Below are 18,408 nucleotides of genomic sequence, written 5' to 3' on the forward strand. Positions count from 1 at the left end.
TACCATTTACCAGATTCATATGAAAACAAAATAAACAAGGCACACCTTTGCACAGTCAGCTTCTTTTGGTGACCAGTAGGCAAAATGGTGTGATGGTGAAACACCTGGGCCTTGGAGTCAGGCAGACCTGGTTTGGATCCCAAGCCCACCGTTAGAACTGGGTGGCCTTGGGCGGGTTACGCACCCCCTCTCCCCAGCCTCAGGGTCATCGACTGTTAGCTGACAATAGTAACAGTAACTGGAGGCTGAAGGAGACGACGCATGTCAGAGGCTCAGAGTGGGGCCTGGTGAGCAGTGACTCAATTATAAGCATAATTATGTGACTGCTTCCCCTTTAGGCCAACTGCTACCTAGAACTACCTCCACTTTAAAAAGCTTTTATTTGCAGAAGGAGAGGACAGCTTCTGTTCTCTTGTGATTGGTCAGGCCCTCAGGTGCTGGCTGATTGGGTTCGCAGATGACCGGATGGCTTCCCCTCTTCTTTGAGCTTTCATTAAATAATACCTTCCTTATTAGCTCAAGAGGATGTGCATCACAGTCGCTGCCAGTCCCCCCAGAACCCTCCTGTAGGGTTCTGTAAGGAAGCCGAGGGTCTTGTAGCTGAGAAGCTGCAGAACCCTTCCCTCTGAGTGTTGAGAGGTCTGAGGGCAAGAACAAAATAGGCTTTGTGCTTTCCAGGTCCACACACTTATTCTCTTGTTTGGTCCAAGAGCATCTCTGTAAGGTAGCAGAACTGGGTTTTTAATTTTTCCCTCCCCACCTTTACAGAGGGGGAAACTGAGGCTTAGAAGTTCTGCAAGGCAAAACGGAAGCTGAATCTAGGCCACCTAACCCTCCAGGTCAGCTCTCTCTGCACCCGGCTGCCGTCACCAGAGCATTGGAGGCTGAGAGAGGAGGGACACAGGGGCTAGTATCCCTGGCAGGTGGGGCTGTCCCCGGCACGACTTACGGAGCAGCATCTCTGCAGTTAGAGAGGCCTCCCCACCGGGCTCTCCCTGTCCAGGCCCGCCCTGCAGGCTGCTCAGCACACCTGCCACCCTCCTCCCTCCTAGTTCCTCAAGGCGAGCTCAGGGGACCATCCCCTCCTCTGCCAGGGCAGGATGTGAAGACCTCCACCCGGCAAATCACATCCATTTGATCTTGAATAAAAGGCTGCCACGGTGTCTGAAGTGACAGCTCCCTGGTGGGTGATGTCATGCTGTTTTGTTTGTCCCCATGAACTGTGGGGATCCGATTTCAGTTGTGAAGAAAATAGTCTGGGGAAAAAAGTTACTTCATTTGGAAAATTCCAAGAAGCCATAAATACAGTTTGCAGCTGATGAAAGTGTAGTCACAGGTGGACAGTGGCTTTGGGATAGAAGAAGAGCTCCCAAGAGGCTGGGTCCTTCACCCCGCCACTGCCATCAGCTGGCAGAATCCCCAGCAATCCCCTCTCTGCTGAGCATAACCCAGCGGCGAGCTGCCTGGGGACGTGTTTTCCCTGGTCTCCATCCTAAGTTGCCTCCTGCCCAGTCCATCCATGGAGTATCTGGCACAATGGGGCCTGCTTCCCTCTCGTAAATGGTTGACCTGCATTTCTGAGTTGCTGTTAAAGCAAATGAAAAATAATATCTTATTTTGTTGTTTTCCTTTCTTATATACTTTCTGGCCTTGCAATCTCTTGCGAATCCTTTTTGCTTTTCATATTCTTCTTTTTTTCCCCTACAGTTGGCACAGTGAGTGAGAGAAAACAGAGGATGAAATTCTATTTTGCTTTTCATGAGAAACTAAAGAGTGTAATTTCCAGTCCAGATCCCCAGCCCTGAGTCAGGCAGGAATAACCACTTAATAGCCAGGCAAGACCAGAGGCAGATTGCTTACATCCAGGGGCAAGTTTTCAAGAAATGCATCTCTCTCTCTCTCTCTTCAATTATATAAAAACAATATGGCAAGATTACAGAATTATGGAAGACAGGAGAGTCTCCCCAACTCAACCCCTCCTTCCATCCTTGTGTCTACCTGGCACCAGGTCCCTAGGTCACTGAGCCCCTCATACTGTCTTCCCTGTCACCCCAGCCTCCAGTTTTGGGGCATTCTCCGCCTGGGACCTGGCCTCCACGGTATTCCCAGGCTCTGGGAGCTAGACTTTCCTGACCCTTGCTCACAGCCTCACATCTCCATCCCTGAATCAGTTAGCAGCACCCGGCCCCTTGTGCTCGTGCTGGTTACAGGAGCCCTTCCCTTTGGCCTAAGGTCCCAGCAGCACAGGTCTGCCAGCCTGGGTGCCCACAGTGGCGGCCTACCACTGCCATCCTGTAGGTGTGAGCTGGGGGCCATCCCAGCTTTGACACTGCCCCAGGCACAGCAGGCGCCTGCCAGGCCACAGGGTCAGGGCAGGGGCTCTGGGACAGGGCATGGAGCCAGCCCTCCTCTACCTCCCAATCCCCTCCTGTTCCACCCGGTTCCTGGACACGTGGGACTTCAGTAAACATCTGAGGAACCACGGGGACACCATGTGTCTCTGGGAGGGCTTACAGCCCCTCAGGCAAAGCATAGCCAGATGATAGAAAAATAAAAACAAAGCCAAGCTTCTTTAAAAGTCCCCATTAACCCAATTAGTCAAATCCTGAAGGGGCCTTTGTCTTAATGGAATTCTACTATATCTCAATATGACTTGAAATAAAGGAGCCGTCAGTTTGCATTTAGGAAGTGTGGATTTTCAAGCTCATGGAATTTGACCTCTAGACACGAGTAGTTTTTCCTCATAGATCAGGCTGTCCCGTAGAAACACAATGCAAGCCACTGAAGGAATTTTAAATCTTCTAGTAGCCACATTTCTAAAAGGTAATAAGAAATGGGTGAACTTAATTTTTAAAGTATATTTAACCCAATACGAGTAAGATGGAATCAATATTAAAAAGCATGAATGAGCTATGTTACATTCTTTTTTGTACTAAGTCTTTGAAATTTTACCCTTCCAACACGCCTCGGTCTAGACCGGCCACGTTTCACATGCTCAGTACCCACACGGGGCTAGTGGCTCCTATTGCTGAACAGTGCAGTTATAGACAAATGTCACCCATCCTGGGAAGGTTCCCTTGAGATATGACCCTAGGAAGTGAGAACACAGCTGCAGCCCAGCAAACCAGAGGCCCTACTCTGAGATCTTAGGACACAACCAAAATCCGCAGGAGTCCAAAGCCTCCCCCAGTTTTCGCAGTCCTGACATGGGGTGGGATCCCCCCCAGATTCATCTTTTCTCTGTAGTCTCTTGTTTCAGCCTCTTCAAATATGGGTTGATAGGCCAGGAGTGGGACGTTTTCTCCTTCTGGAGAAACTTCATTAATTTACTCAACAAGTCCTTACTGGGCAGCTTCTATGTGCCAGGCACTGTTCTAGGACTTGGGATACAGCAGTGAAAAGAACAGATTCCTGCCCTTGAGTAGACAGACAATAAAAAGTAAACAAAATAAGCAGATCGAAGGGTCTATTAGAAAGTCATAAGTGCTATGGAAACAAAGGAACAAATAGAGCAAGGTAAGGAAATAAGTGCCGGGATGGGGCAGGTTGAAGTATTCAATTTCATGGTCAGAGTAGGTCTCCTTGAGAAGGTGAGTTTTGAGCAAGTCTGTATGCAGAGATTTGAAGGAGGCAAGGAAGTTGGCCACTAGAGCATCCAGACAGAACAACTAGAGCAAAGACCCTCAGGTAGGCAGGAATATACCTGACACTATTGTTCGGGAAACAGCAAAAAGACCAGTGTGTCTGGGGAGGAATGGCAAGAGGGAGAGTACGAAGAAATGAAATCACAGGGATAAGGTGATGAGGGGCTAGATCACAGGGCCTTGAAGATCATTGCAAGGACATTGGCTTTTCTGAGAAAATCATTATAGAGTTTTGAATAGCATTGCTCTGACTTAAATTTCAACAGGGCCACTCTGGTTGCTGTGTTGGGAATAGAGTGGAGGAGGGCAGGAGCAGAGGCAGGAGGGCTAGTTAGGAGACTATTTCAACAATCCAGGTGAAAGATGATGGTGCTTGGACCAGGGTAGTAGCAATGAAGATAATGAAGAATAATGTTTTCAAGGTAGAGCCGATGGGAGAAAGAATAGTCAAGGATGACTCCTGGGTTGTGGTTTTTTTTTTTTTTTTTGGTTGCACTGGGTCTTAGTTGCGGCAGGCAGGCTCCTTAGTTGCTGCTCACCGGCTCCTTAGTTGTGGCACGTGGGCTCCTTAGTTGTGGCATGAGAACTCTTAGTTGCGGCATGCATGTGGGATCTAGTTCCCTGACCAGGGATCAAACGTAGGCCCCCTGCATTGCGAGCATGGAGTTTTATCCACTGTGCCACCAGGGAAGTCCCGACTCCTGGGACTTTTTTTTTTTTTTTTTTTTTTTTTTTTTTGCGGTACGCGGGCCTCTCACTGTTGTGGCCTCTCCCGTTGCGGAGCATAGGCTCCGGACGCGCAGGCTCAGCGGCCATGGCTCATGGGCCCAGCTGCTCCACGGCATGTGGGATCTTCCCGGACCGGGACACGAACCCGTGTCCCCTGCATCGGCAGGCGGACTCTCAACCACTGTGCCACCAGGGAAGCCCTCCTGAGACTTCTGACTTGAGCAGATGGTAAGATGTCAGGGCCATCGACAGAGATAAGAAAGGCTGCACATGGGCAGGTTTGTGGGAGAAGACCAGAAGTTCAATTTTGAATGTGTTGAATTTGACATGTCTGTTCAACATCCAAACAGAAATATCAAGTAGGCAGTTGGAATTATGAGTCAAGAATTTGGGAAAGAGATCAGGGCTGGAGATACAGATTTGAGAGTTTCCAGCATATGGGTGGAATTTAAAGCCTTGACTCAATGAAGTCATCTGAGAAGTGAGTACAAAAAAGAGTATTCCGAGACACTCCGACATTAAGATGTTGGGAAGATAAGGAGAACCAGCAAAGGGGATTGAGGAGTAGTGAGTTCGGAGGAAAACCAAGAGACCATTGTGTCCTGGAAGCCAAAGGAAGAAAGTGCTTCAAGGAAAAAGGTGAGAACTGTATAGAATGCTCCTGACAGGTCAAGTAAGATGTGACTGAGAAATGGGATTTGGCCATTGGATTTAGCAACATGGAGGTCACTGCATTCTTGATGAGAGCAGTTTCCAAGGCACGACGGGAACAAAAGCCTGACTGCTGTAGACTTAAGATAGAATATGTGGGACAGAATTGGAGACAGTGAGTACAGACAGTTCCCTCGGGAGTCTTGCAAAAGGGTAGCTGGCAGGGTAAGTGAGGTCAAGACAAAGCTGCTTTTAAAAATCAACTTTAGGCAAATTCCTTGGCGGTCCAGTGGTTAGGACTCGGTGCCTTCACTGCTGGGGCCCAGGTTCAGTGTCTGGTCGGGGAACTAAGATCTGCGAGCCATGCAGCATGGCCAAAAAATAAATATTGAGGCATAATTTACATGTAACACATTTGAAGTATACAGTTCAATGAGTTTTGACAAATATATACACCCATGTGACCACCACAACAAACAAGGTATATAACACTTTGATCATCCCCCCCAAAATTCCCTCGTGCCCCTTCATGGTCCTTGTCACCGTAACTACCCCCGTCCCCAGCACCACTGATCTGCTTTTTGTCACTGAGATTAGTTCTGCCTTTTCTAGAATTTCATATGTTAAATCATACGTGAGGTACTCCTGTGTCTACCTTCACATGCTCAACATACTTTTGAGACATAGCTCCATCTTTTATATTGTTAAGTGGTATTCCATTGTATGGATATATCACACTTGATTACCCATTCACTCGTTGGACATCTGAATTGTTTCCAGTTTTTGGCTATTATGATTGTTTTGGCTATGAACATTTGTATACAAGTCTTAGTTTAGACATAAATTTCACTTTTCTTGGATAGATATCGAGGAGTAGAATTTCTGGGTCATATCATAATGTATGTTTAATTTTATTAAAAAATGACCAAAATGTTTTCCAAAATGACTACATAATTTTACAGTTTAACCAGCGATGTATGAGTTCCAGTTGCTCTACAGAGTTACCAAACACTTGATACTGGCAGTCTTTAAATTGTAGACAAAGTTTGGTTTGTTTGTTTACCGAGAGTTCTGGTATACTGTTGGCCCAGCTTCCCCTAATGTTACCATCTTACAAAGCCGTGGTATATTTGTCAAAACTAAGAAATTAACACTGGTGTGATACTAATAGCCCAACTACAAACTCTAATCAGATTTCACCAATTTTATCACCCATGTCCTTTTCTCTTCGACACCACATTGCATTTAGTCAGCATGTCTCAGTCTTCTCCCATCTGTGATCATTTCTCTGTCTTCTCTTATTTTTCATGACCCTGACAGTTTTAAAGAGTACCGGTCAGGTATTTTATAGAGGGTCCCTCATTTTGAGTTTGTCTAAGGTTTTCTTATGATTCAACTGGGGTTATGGGTTTTAGGGAAGAACACCCCAGGGTGAAGTGCCCTTTTCTTTAGATCATACCGGGGGGTACATGATAACACGTGGTGATGTTACCTTCATCACTTGGTGAAGATGGTGTCCACCAGGTTTCTTTCCTATAAAGTTACTGTTTTCCCCTTTCCATATTCTACTGTTTGGAAGCCAGTCACTAAATGCAGCCCGCCCTCAAGGAGAGGGGATTTAAGCTCCACCTCCTGGAGGGGGGAGTAGCTACAGGTATTATTTGGAATTCTTCTGTAGAAGAGACTTTCCTTTTTTAAATTAATTTATTATTTGTTATCAGTTACCAATATTTAATAATTTGTTGAATCATTTATTTAAAGAGGAAGGTTTCTTTATAAAAGATGGGGAAAATAACAGCCTATCTGTATGCTGCTAGAAATGATCCTGTAGCGAGCAAAATATTCTAAGAGTATCTTTGGCATTGAAAAAGTTTTTCATTCTTAGAGTCTCTGCCATTGCTCATAATAATTTCACTTTTACCCATAGTTAATTTCCTTAGGCTCTATTGGAGGTCAGGCAACCTGAAATCAGGGCAGTTTGCCCAGATGACCCCACGCTTGCTGAGAACTCCACGGAACCAGGCGTCAGGTCTGGTCATCCAGCAGAAGCTCTTGGTGCCTGTGGGAACGGGTGGCCTCTCTCCCAGGCTCCTCAGCCGACAGGAGCGCAGTGCAGCAGGGAATTCCAGGGCTGGGGAAGAGCCCGTGTTTTCCTTTGGGTAGGAAAGAGCGTAACACCTGCCCTGGGGAGCTGTAGCAGCTGGAGCCCTCTGGAGGGGACTGTGAGGGAGAATTCTAGGAGAAGGAAACATCAGATGGAGCCCCTTGGCTCCAACTCAGAATCCAGAACAGTGGGCCTTGTGTGTCTTCTTTCCCCTCATTGGAAGGATGGAGCTCTGGAAACAATGGCCAGGGCTCCGAGCTCTGGCTGGGGGCTCAGGGAAAAGGGAAATCTGAGCACCCCAGGGCAGGGGATGAGAGGCGGCATGAGCTTGGAGGCTCAGGTTAGAAACTCAGTGAGGGAAGAGACAGCCCGGGAGAGAGAGGCCCGGGACAGGCCCCTGGTCACTGCCAGCCCGCTTACCAGCCCCGCCTCTGCAATCCCTGCCCTCAGAGAGCTCTCCTCTGGTTCCAATTGGGGAGCTCCAGGCCCACACGCCTGGTACCGCAGGGTGCAGGGGTGGTGGAGAGAGTGCTGGGGACAAAGGTGACATATCCTGGTTGGCAGAAATGACCTCCAGTCATGTGTTTTGCAGAGTCTAACAGTATGGTGTCTGCATAGATGCATGTATCTGTAGATGAATCAGTCCACACCCTGCCATAACACCAGCACTGCCACCATTGAAAGAAAGGTGGTACATTCCCTCATTCAGAGAATACCTCTCTTTTCAACCAGTGGCCCACGGGTTTCTCATCAAGATAGTAATTCATTGTGCAGGGAAGGGAACTTACCTTGTGGAAATTCCCACTTCCTCCCAAGAACGGCAAATGCAGTGTGAACCTCGGTAAGAATCCACCCCACTGCCCCCATGCCTCCGAGGGCAGCTTTGCTTTTTGGAAGACTGCGGCCGCTCTAGGTCTTATCCAAAGTCTCAGCCCAAGTCTGAAAAATGCCTGGGACATACCTAGGAGCCAGTCTCCCAAGCACCAATAACCTGGTTGATTGGAGCAGGTATCTAAGGTGCTTTCTGCTCTGCATCTCCTTCTTCTGACAGCAGCACTTCGGCTTTCCATGGGGAGCAGCGCTCTTCAACCTTCTCTGTTCCCGTGCTTCTGTAGCAGCGCATGGCCCAGGACCCAGGGGTGGACACAGAACCCAGGCTGGGCCAGTCAGAGGCAACTTCGGCAGGCACTGCTAGACTCGAGTTAGGGCACAGCCTGCCCGAGAGTGGAGCTGATGCTGAGGGAAGGGAGGCCGAGAGGAGGGCAGAGTCCTGAGAGCGTCCTCGGAGCTCCGGCTGCAGCTGGTCTTTTCATTAGAGAACCAAGCAAGTTCCTCTCCATCTTTCTCTCCCTCCCTCCTTTCCTTCCCTCCCTCCCTTCCTTCCTCATCCTCCTCATTCTTCTTCTTCTCTCTCTCTCCTACTTATTTTGGCACAGTCCAGTTTGAGTTTGGTTTTTGTCTCTTGCACTAAAATTGTTCCAAAAAATACTCTAATGGCATTTCCACCTCCTGTGCCCGCAGAAGCCCCTCTCCCACCTTCGACACTGAGAAAGGCTTACGCTCAGGTGCCATAAGGCTACTGAACCATCACCAGCCCACAGCCCCTTTTGTCCCCTACAGTGGGAAGTGAGAACATGTTTTTAAATTGAATACACGTATCTTTCCATTATACAAATAATACAAAAATGTATTTTTTTAGTTAGAGAAGAGGGGGAGAATTACTCATAATCCAGCTACTGTGAGCATTTTAGTTTACTTCCTTACAAAGGTTTCCCCAGACACACTTACATAGTTACAGCCCCAGCACACACACAGTATGTGCTGCTGTTACCGTTGTCTTCATCATCATCATACAGGTATTGTCATTAGCATTTCTCTCTTTCTGTGGTTTTTCCAAGTCTATTTTTATCCGCTTCCCTTCAGTTGTTGTAAGATTGGAAAGTAAGTAAATCACAATGTAAACCCACTTGTTTAGGTGAGAGCTATTAACTATAATTAACCATTCTTTTATTGTTTCCGGGAACGTGGGTTTCATCACCTGGAGTTTTATACTGATGCCTGGGTCGCACCCCTAGAGATTCTGATTCGGAAGGACCCAGGGTGGGTTCCAAGAATTTGTATTTCCAAGCAGCTGCCAGGTGATGCCAGTGCTGAGGTCTCAGCGTGTGAAACTCACCTGGGGCTAAAATGCATTTGCTATTCAGTTGATTCATAAGCAGATTCAAGCATGAGAAGCCCGGACATAGATGAGTCCCAACTTCTAGGCTGAGTCATTTACTAAACCACTAACTCATGCACCTGTGGTCTTTCAGAAGCCTACGATTTCTTGGGGGCCAAGTTTCCAAGGGGGGTATGACCTAGAGCTTCACGCCTAAAGCCTCTGGGATCCCCCAGTTTCACAGAAGCTGAAAAGGGGAAACATTAGTGAAGGGTTTCTTTCATTGCTCTTTTCTAACCTTCGCCCAGTTGGTTAGAGGTTAAGGGGCAGGCTGTGGGAGATCGGAGCCTTCAGTTCACTTTCATATTTATTTAGTGTTGGGGACTATTCAGGGGATGCGATGATGAATAAGACATGCTTCCGGCCTGTAGGAGCTGATGACCAATGGAATGGTCACAGAGAATGAGCACAAAATAAATAAATGCCATGTAACCTGAGAAAGTGAGGGTCGAGTGAGGCAGGGTTCCCTGGCAGCACAGAGAAAGGCACTCGGGCTGCCTCAGGGAGTCGGGAGGCTGAGCTGAGTAAGAGTTAGCAGTTGACCACGTGAAGGGAGGGGGAAGGGCACCGTGGCTGATGGAACAGCAAAGCCAAAGAGGTAGGAAGCATCGTGGTGCTGTTAGATGAGGGGTGGTGAGAAATGGGGCTGGATGACAAGGTGGGGCGAGGCCCAGACAACCTCAGCTGGAGGGCAGTTTGGAACCTCTTGTGTTTCTGGTCCTTGAGCCCAAGAGCCCAACGTGGAGCTAGCACGGGACCGTTTGAGGATTTTCAACCAGTCCACTAAGTGGAATGACGTGTTCTCCACTCAAAATTTCACCTCGAAGGCAACACATTTGGTCAACCGTTCCCTGAGCTCCTGCACACACCCAGCCACCACAAGGCCCCGTCAATAGCTTCTGTAGCGGGAACCACACGTCCGTCTAAGGACCAGGTATTGGATTGGCTTGCTAGTAATAGAGAACCAAATAGCAGTGGCTTAATTGAAATACAGGCATATTTTCTCTAGAAAGCAGTCCAGGGCTCACAGAGGGGCCCTATGGTCAAACTCAAGTACTTCTGCCGTTAGAATCCACTGTCCTTGACTGCGTTGCTACTCAAAGCATGGCCTGATGCCCAACAGCATCGGCATTGCTGGGAACGGGTTAGAAACACAGATGTGGCCTACTCTATAGCTCGGAACCACAGTCTGCCTTGTAACTAATCCCCAAGTGATTTACTTGAATAGCTGTAGTTGAACAGGTTGGCCTAATCACTTATGCAGCCCAAGTCCCCAGATGGCTCACCCTGGGAACTTGGGCTTTGGTTAGGGGAATTTGGGGAGGGTCCAAGAAAGCAGAGGTTTGCTCTGGATTGGGTGCTGTCAGGAAACGGGGCAATTCTATGGTCAAGTATCTTAGTCTTATCTGTAAGGAGGACAGACCAGATCAAAGCTAAAGTTACAAGTGGCAAAGAAGCAGCTGTCATTCATATTAGCCAGGAGAGGGAGATGTTCAGTATTTTGTGGTTGTTTCTGTCTGTGTTTGGATAAAATTATGAAGTGGTCCATTTGACTCACTTTATTACAGTCACAGGATGACCTTGTCTGACATTGGTGTTCTGTGAGATGGTTTATGTCTAACAAGAGACATCTAGGGACTTCCCTGGTGGTGCAGTGGCTAAGAATCCGCCTGACAATGCAGGGGACACAGGTTCAAGCCCTGGTCTGGGAAGATCCCACATGCCGCAGAGCAACTAAGCCCATATGCCACAGCTACTGAGCCGACACTCTAGAACCCGCAAGCCACAACTACTGAGCCCACGTGCCACAACTAGTGAAGCCCACGTGCCTAGAGCCTGTGCTCCACAACAAGAGAAGCCACTGCAATGAAAAGCCCACATGCTGCAACGAAGAGTAGCCCTCGCTCGCCGCAACTAGAGAAAGCCTGCGCACAGCAATGAAAGCCCAACACAGCCAAAGATAAATAAATAAAATAAATAATTTTTTTTAAAAAAACAAACATCTAGACCAGGTTCTAACAAAACTAAGGCCTAGCTGAAAGTGTCAGGCCAGTTTTCAGATGTCAGGGGCTGCTTTTTTCTTTCTTGGCTTCAAAGACTGAGAGCCAGTGTTTTTGTTTGTGGCTTCCTTTTTCAAAGTTGCCTCATAGTCCAATATGGTTGCTAGAGCTCCAGCTATCACATTAGTGTTCTGGGGCAGAAACAGGGGAGGGGAGGGTGGAGAGACATTTCCCATCTCCCTTAAATAGGTTTTTAGGAAGCCCCACCCAACCCCTTGCATTTATACCTCATTGGCTGTCCCTAGTTTCAAGAGAATTGGGAAATATAGTATTTTAGCTGGGTGTGTGGCTGCCCCTCCCCAGTCAGGATCTTTCAGTAAGGCAGAAGGGGAGATTGGGTATAGAGTTGGCACTGGCAGTCTCCCTCTCAGAAAGGGAAGCCTGGGCTCTGGAATGGGGAAATTCTAGGGCCTGGAGGGTGACGAGATTTTATCTTCTCCTCCTTATCAATATTTAACATTCCTGCTACTGGTTGGCCAGAATCTTTACATTAAAGAAGAATAAGCCTGTCTCCAGGGTCAGCAAGAAATTCTTGCAAAGTAGAATTTGCTTCTCAGGTTTTCCATACCACTTCCCGGAAGAGCGGGAGGGGTGTAAATATACAAGTTGCAACTCCCCCCGCCGCCACAGGTGGGAGAGCTGTTGGAACCGGAAAGGAGATCTCGGAGAAGAGTTGTTCTGCTCTAGCCCATCCTTAGGGAGGATGAGCAGTGGGAAGAAGACAGCTGGAAGCAAGGTATCGGAGCTGAGGAGAAGGAAGCAAGCCTTCTTTTTTATTTCATAAACCAGCACAAGAGTGGGCATCCCGAAGGTCAGCCGTCTACATACACAGTGGTGTCCTAGTAATGCCCACTCACAGTGACGCACCCCACCTCCACCACACGTGTAACCACCAGCTCAGGTAGAACTTCACTCCCTTCAGAGTGTCCCCAGTCATTTCCCGGAAGCCCGGAAAGGGACTCCTCACCCGTGTCCCTTTGTAGTGCCAGTTGCCAGGTTTATTGCCTCATTTAACAGAAGTTTACTGAATGCCTTCGAATCACCGTGCTAATGATGTCATATGAATGATTCAGGTGTCAGCGAGAGAGACACATCACAGACGGTAGAGGGCTGACAGCTTACTGAGGGAGACACAGAATAATCTAAAAAATATACCCTCGTAAATTATGGAAACGCTGTGATTAAAATAATCTGACATTGACCAACAGGAGATGGGGTGTTCCTTAAAAATACCCCAAGCATCCGTGTGTGTTCCCGCTTTGGGGCACAACTTCTTTCTGCAGGAAGGAGTTTCCGCCTACACATGCCCGTGACTCAGTCCTCACTTCCTTCAGGTCTTTGTCCAAATGTCACCTTCTCGATGCCGCTTTCCCTGGCACCCACCCCCAGCCCCTGACTCCCTAGTTCCTGTCTCTGCTCTATATCCCCGCTCTAAAACTTCCTTCTAAGAGAAGGAAGTTTTTTGTCTATTTTTTTTTTTTTTTGTCTATTTTGTCACTGCCCCCAAGGTCTAAAAACAACAGTACGTGATGGGCCTTCAGTGAATGTGTCTTGGATGAATGAATGAGAGAGTGAATGAATGCGTAGCACAGGAAGGGGCCGCCAGGGAGGATCCCTGGGACCACAATGGGGAGTTTGTCTTTTCCTCCTTGGGAAGCTGATGAAGCAAGGGCAAAAGTGATTTGGTTTGTGTTTTATCACTGCTCCTCTAGCTCTTTTGGGCAGAATGGCTTGGAAAAAGCCAAGGTGGAAATGGGGGCGTGGGTCAAGGTGGGCAGCCATGGCAGTGGCTGAGGCAAAGAAAACGGCCCTTGGATAAGACCGCTGGACATGGCGCTGAAGGAAACCGGGTAGATCAAGGGACCGTTTGGAGGTGGGTGGGACAAGATTGTACTGAATGCGACAGGTATGGGAGAGGAGTGGAACCTGACCCCTAGAATTATGGCTCCGGCTGCTTGAGACACGCAGATGGGAGGGAGAACAGGTGGGGGCAAGTCAGGAGTCTCCCTTGGGAGGTGTTTTCCCTCTCCTGCTCTGCAACCCCCCCACCCGTCAACATCTGCAGCCTGCGAAGGGGCGTGGCCAGAGCCTCAGCGCAGCCGCCAGGATGGTGCCCATGGCGGAGGGGGGCGGGTCCTACAGCCGTTCAGGTGTGCGTGAAAATGTTGCCTTGTCACATCCGTGAACCAAGAATGTTGCACTGTGGCCGTCAAGCCGGCAGCCAGCCGCCCCCAGCTGTGCACCCTGAGGGGATTCACGATGGAGGAAAGCAGGATACCGGCCCTAGATCGCTAAGGTGCACATCAAAGGCACTATTTCAGTGAGCCCAGACTCTTGCAGCTTCGCATACATTAGGAAAGCGCTACATTCATTAACTTGAGATGTCTGGTTTTCTCTAATTAACAGTAATCTCTTGGTGTTCTGACTACCTAGTTTTTGTTGCAAAAACTCCTGTATACCCTGGCCCCTCCCTTACCCCTTGGGAGCATTCCCTCGGGGCTATCCAGAGAGGCTGTCTTCCAGGCTTAAGTCCTCAGTTGTGTCTGCCAAATAAAACATAATTCTCAACTTTTAGGTTGTGCTTTTGCTTTCAGGCTGGGCCTTGACCCCTGCTGAGGCAGCCATGCTAGGTTCCGCGCAGGTCGGGGCTCTGCCCATCCCCCCACCTCTCTGACCCTCACCCCTCTAAGGTCCAGGGCTTCACCCCAAACCCTGTCCCCCTCCCTCTTTCCTCTGCAGCGTCCCTGCTCCAACCCAACCTACCTGGCTCCACTGACGAGAAAGACCTGCTTTACACGCCAGTGTCCCGGGGACAGACGCCTGGCCCATCCGCTTGGGAGCTGTCCAGATGACTCTCAGCCCCCAGGACAACCGCCAGCCAACACTGAAGACGGTGCAGGAGTCAGAAGGAGCAGAGAGAACTTGCCAGAGCATCAGGGCCTCCCCAGAGCCAGGAACCCACGGGTGACACACACTCCAAGGGCCCAGCCTCCTCCCAGGGCTCTGTCCCCCGTTCCAGGGGGACCAGAAGAGGCCTCTGATGAGCCCCCGTGCCGCAGAGCAGAGTCCAGTCTCAAGGTGTGCATGTTCTCACTTTCTCCACTTTCCTTCCTGGCCCTGCCTTCTATTCCCCAGAGATGCTCCCATCCCATCCCCACTCCACCTCCTCCTTGTCCTTTGTGTTCTCCTCTGGGCTCTTTGGCCTCGGTATCCTTATTTCAGAGTTTGGGGCTGTGTGCTTCATCTCCTGCTTCTTAATTCCTACAGACTGGAGGGTGTGTTACACTAATACACAGTGGAGCTGGCAAGCACAGACTGCAGCTGGCAGGCCTGCGTTCAAGTCCAACCTGCTGCAGTGTGGCCTTGGGCGAGGAAATTAACTTCCCTGTGCCTGTGCCTCCCTGAGAAGCGAGGACACTAATGCCTACTTGAGAGGCTCCTGGGAGGGTGAAATGAAACCCCGTTTGCAGAGCACCCAGCCCGGTACCTGGTGTGCAGTAGGGACACAGCTATTACTCTAGGGTGGCAGCGCTCGACAGCACACCAGGCATTCAGCAGGTGCACGGTGAGTGCTCTGTGGCCGGATGGGCTGAATCTGGGTCTTTGGTTGCCTCACGGGGGTTAGGCACTAGAGCATTTGTTTCCATTTTTCTCTGGACCTGTCTCATATCTGCAGGTGTGGAGAAGTACAGGCTGACCTCTCATTTCCTCAGAGGCTGAGCCGGCAAAGACACAGCAGGTCAAGTTCACGGATAAGTGTAAAAACCGACACCGGCCCCTCTCAAGGGGTGGAGAGAATCTTTCTCACAGAAGTTTTCACTATTCCTCCCACGCTTTTTCTCCCTAAAAGCATCCCTAAATCAAGAGCAGGCTTTGAGGCAAACTTCTGCCTCAAAGACAGATTTTAGAGACATTCTTTGAAGATCTTTCTGGTCCCATGTGACCGGTTGCAGTGACTGAGGCCCTAATAAAGAGCAATGGGCGGGCTTCCCTGGTGGCGCAGTGGTTGAGAGTCCGCCTGCTGATGCAGGGGACGCGGGTTCGTGCCCCGGTTCGGGAAGATCCCACATGCCGCGGAGCGGCTGGGCCCGTGAGCCATGGCCGCTGAGCCTGCGCGTCCGGAGCCTGTGCTCCGCAGCGGGAGAGGCCACAACAGTGAGAGGCCCGTGTACCGCAAAAAAAAAAAAAAAAAAAAAAGAGCAATGGGCATCTCCATAGCAGGTGGTCATCATGACACCTCCCTGATTGACCCTGACCTGGGCACCAGGTCCCGGACCAGCCCCAGGCATATTTTATATCCATATGCCTCCTGTCATCCCCATGATAACCCCATTCTACAGGTGAGGAAACTGAGGCTTGGCAAGGTCACACAGCTGGTCAATAGCTGAACCAAGTAGTGCAGTCTGTTTGACCTGTCCCAGCCCACACTCCTGCCATGGGGCCACTCCCTTTTGTAATGGGGTGAGCACTGGCCTAGAGTCTGAGGATCCAGCTCTGAGCCAGTGACACACACTCTCCCTGGAACCTCAGCTTCATTACTTTCTAAACGGGGGGAGGAAAGGCCACCCTCCCACTGCCCAGGTGAGGGTTCTGGGTGGGGGCAGGAAGAGAGTAGAGTGAAAATAAATTCCTTTTTAATTTATAGCTAACCAGATTTTCTCTTGCAGCGATTTATATCTGTTTCCCCTAATTCAGGCAACTGTGAGTATGAGAAAAGCTTTCAGCCATTTGAAGAGTGCTATTTAACTCATTACAAAGAACAATTCTTTTGAATCTCTGAAAACTTTCTGGAAGTCACATGTCATTTTCACTTTCACCTATTAAAACTGAAGCTTACATTCGGCGTTTTAAAAAGCGTCCCGGTGCAGAGGCAGCCAGCAGCTGGCGGCACAGGCTGGGTCTCGGGCCGAGTCAGAGGTCATCCCTCCCTGGGAGCACAGACCATCTCAGCAAGTTGCCGTCTTAGGCTCAGACCTGAACTTATTTTGAGAGAAAGAAAGACCTGAAAAAGGTCACAATGAACCAACAGAAAATCTTCAACCTCTGTCATTATCTTGACTCACTGTGGGCTTGGGAGTGGGCTGCACACATTCCAGGAGCCCAGCAGGAAAAAGCTGGGCCGTGAGGAAACGGAGTTCCTGGGCTGGAGTGGAGCCCAAAGCCTGTATGAGATCCCTTCACACATCTGCTTCCCTCATAAGGAATCCCTAACTCCCAGGCTCTGCCAGGTAGAAACCAAGCTAGCACTGGGCCAGGAGCCAGAGCAAGGGCTTACCTGGTAGGAACATCTGCTAAGCTCTGAACAAAATGCAAAAGCTGCTATTTTAATGATCATAAATTCCTACAGCAGGTTCCCCCAGTGCCCTGGCCACCATGTTAATGGAATCATTTTTCAATTTACTGGGTACAGAGGAGACCCAGTGCACAGGGCCGAGCAGAGGGTCTGTGTGTGTGTGTGTGTGTGTGTGTGTGTGTGTGTGTGTGTGTGTACACGCCTGCATTATTCAGGAGTAAGGATATTTGCATAACACAGATATCGTTGCAGATACCAGATAAACAGGAAGTTTCAGAACCGCTGCTGTTTCCTTTCGCTGTGAATCAGCAGCCTCTTTCTTCGCATACAGAAATGGTGAAAATCACAGGGTATGGCTCTGGAATGTGCACAAAGGTTTCCAGTCCCCTTTTTTGGTGGAGGGCTGCCCTGGACACCCAGCCCTGCCCATGCTCCTCAGGCCGGCACTCTCCACCAGCCTGGCTTCCTACAGCGCTTCAGGAGATGCTTGGGTGCCAGCCACAAACACATTAACCAAACGGTGTCCAGCCGCACAACATTCGTTTCACCAGTGCTTGGAAGAAGCCCAGCCAGGAGGGTGAGGGAGCCCCTACCTCCTGGTTCCTGGCCCCAGGTTTGTGTCACAGAGAGGCCATGCGGAGTAAGGAGCACGCCCTGGACTTGGCACCAGAATCCCTGGGTTCAGACCCCTGCTCCAGCCAGAGAGACCTTGGGCCACCCGCTCTCCCCTCTGAGGCTGGGTTTCCCTATCAGTTCCGTGGGGCTGATAATGGCCCCCTGCAGGTTGGGGGCTGTAATACATGTGAAAAGCAGGGAATATAAAGCAGCAAATAAAAAGCACACGCTTTGGAGTCAGATGTCTGAGTTCAAAACCCAGCTCCATTGTGTTCTGGCTATGAGACTTGGGGCAAAGTACTGAACTTTTCCAAGTCCATTTGCTCATCTATGAAATGGAGATAATAAGAATAGTCTAACGGAACCCTCGTACACTGTTGGTAGGAATGTAAATTGGTGCAGCCACTATGGAAAACGGTATGGAAGTTCCTGAACAAGCTAAATATAGAACTAGCATGATCCTGGATATGTATCCACTCCTGGATACGTATCTGGAAAAAACAAAAACAGTAATTCGAAACATTACACGCACCCCAATGTTCATAGCAGCACTGTTTACGATAACCAAGACATGGAAGCAAGCCAAGTGCACATCAACAAATGATTGGATTCAGAAGCTGTGGTATATATATACACAATGGAATAATAGCCAAAAAAAAAAAAGAAGAAATACTGCCATTTGCAGCAATGTGGATATACCTAGAGAATATTATGCTTAGTGAAATGTCAGAGAAGACAAATACTGCATGATATCACATGTAGAATCTAAAAAAAGATACAAACGAATGTATATGCAAAGCAGAACAGACTCACAGATATAGAAAACAAACTTGCGGTTACCAAAGGGGAGAGGGAAGGTGAGAGGGACAAATTAGGGGTATGGGATTAACAGATACAAACTACTGTGTATAAAATAGGTAAGAAACAAAGATGTACTGTACAGCACAAGGAACTATAGCCATTATCTATCTTGTAATAACTTATAAGGGAGTATGATCTGCAAAACTACTGAATCACTGTGCTGTACACCTGAAACTAACAATATTGTAAATCAACTATAATTCAATTGAAAAAAAAAAAGAATAATCTACCTG

The 18,408-nt window shown here is 48.9% G+C and overlaps 1 protein-coding gene across 4 annotated transcripts in view; it reads left to right on the top strand.

The window, feature by feature from the left end:
• ANKRD46 (ankyrin repeat domain 46) overlaps positions 1 to 18,039 on the top strand; it is a 60,215-nt gene extending 42,176 nt beyond the window's left edge. Inside the window, exons 6-7 of one of the 4 annotated variants that reach the window (XR_003004725.1) lie at positions 14,146 to 14,971; positions 15,083 to 18,039. Coding sequence is in view for 1 of the 4 variants with exons in the window: in XM_024756538.1 (XP_024612306.1) it covers positions 14,146 to 14,258 (113 nt within the window). In the remaining 3 variants the exon portion in view is untranslated. Of the gene's footprint in view, positions 1 to 14,145 lie in introns of all 4 variants that reach the window. The other 3 variants (XR_003004726.1, XM_024756538.1, XM_024756539.1) reach the window with 3 other exon arrangements.
• Positions 18,040 to 18,408: the final 369 nt, after the last annotated feature.

Source organism: Neophocaena asiaeorientalis, unplaced genomic scaffold, assembly GCF_003031525.2.
Source record: "Neophocaena asiaeorientalis asiaeorientalis breed wild unplaced genomic scaffold, Neophocaena_asiaeorientalis_V1.1 scaffold29, whole genome shotgun sequence".
Lineage (NCBI taxonomy): Eukaryota > Metazoa > Chordata > Mammalia > Artiodactyla > Phocoenidae > Neophocaena > Neophocaena asiaeorientalis.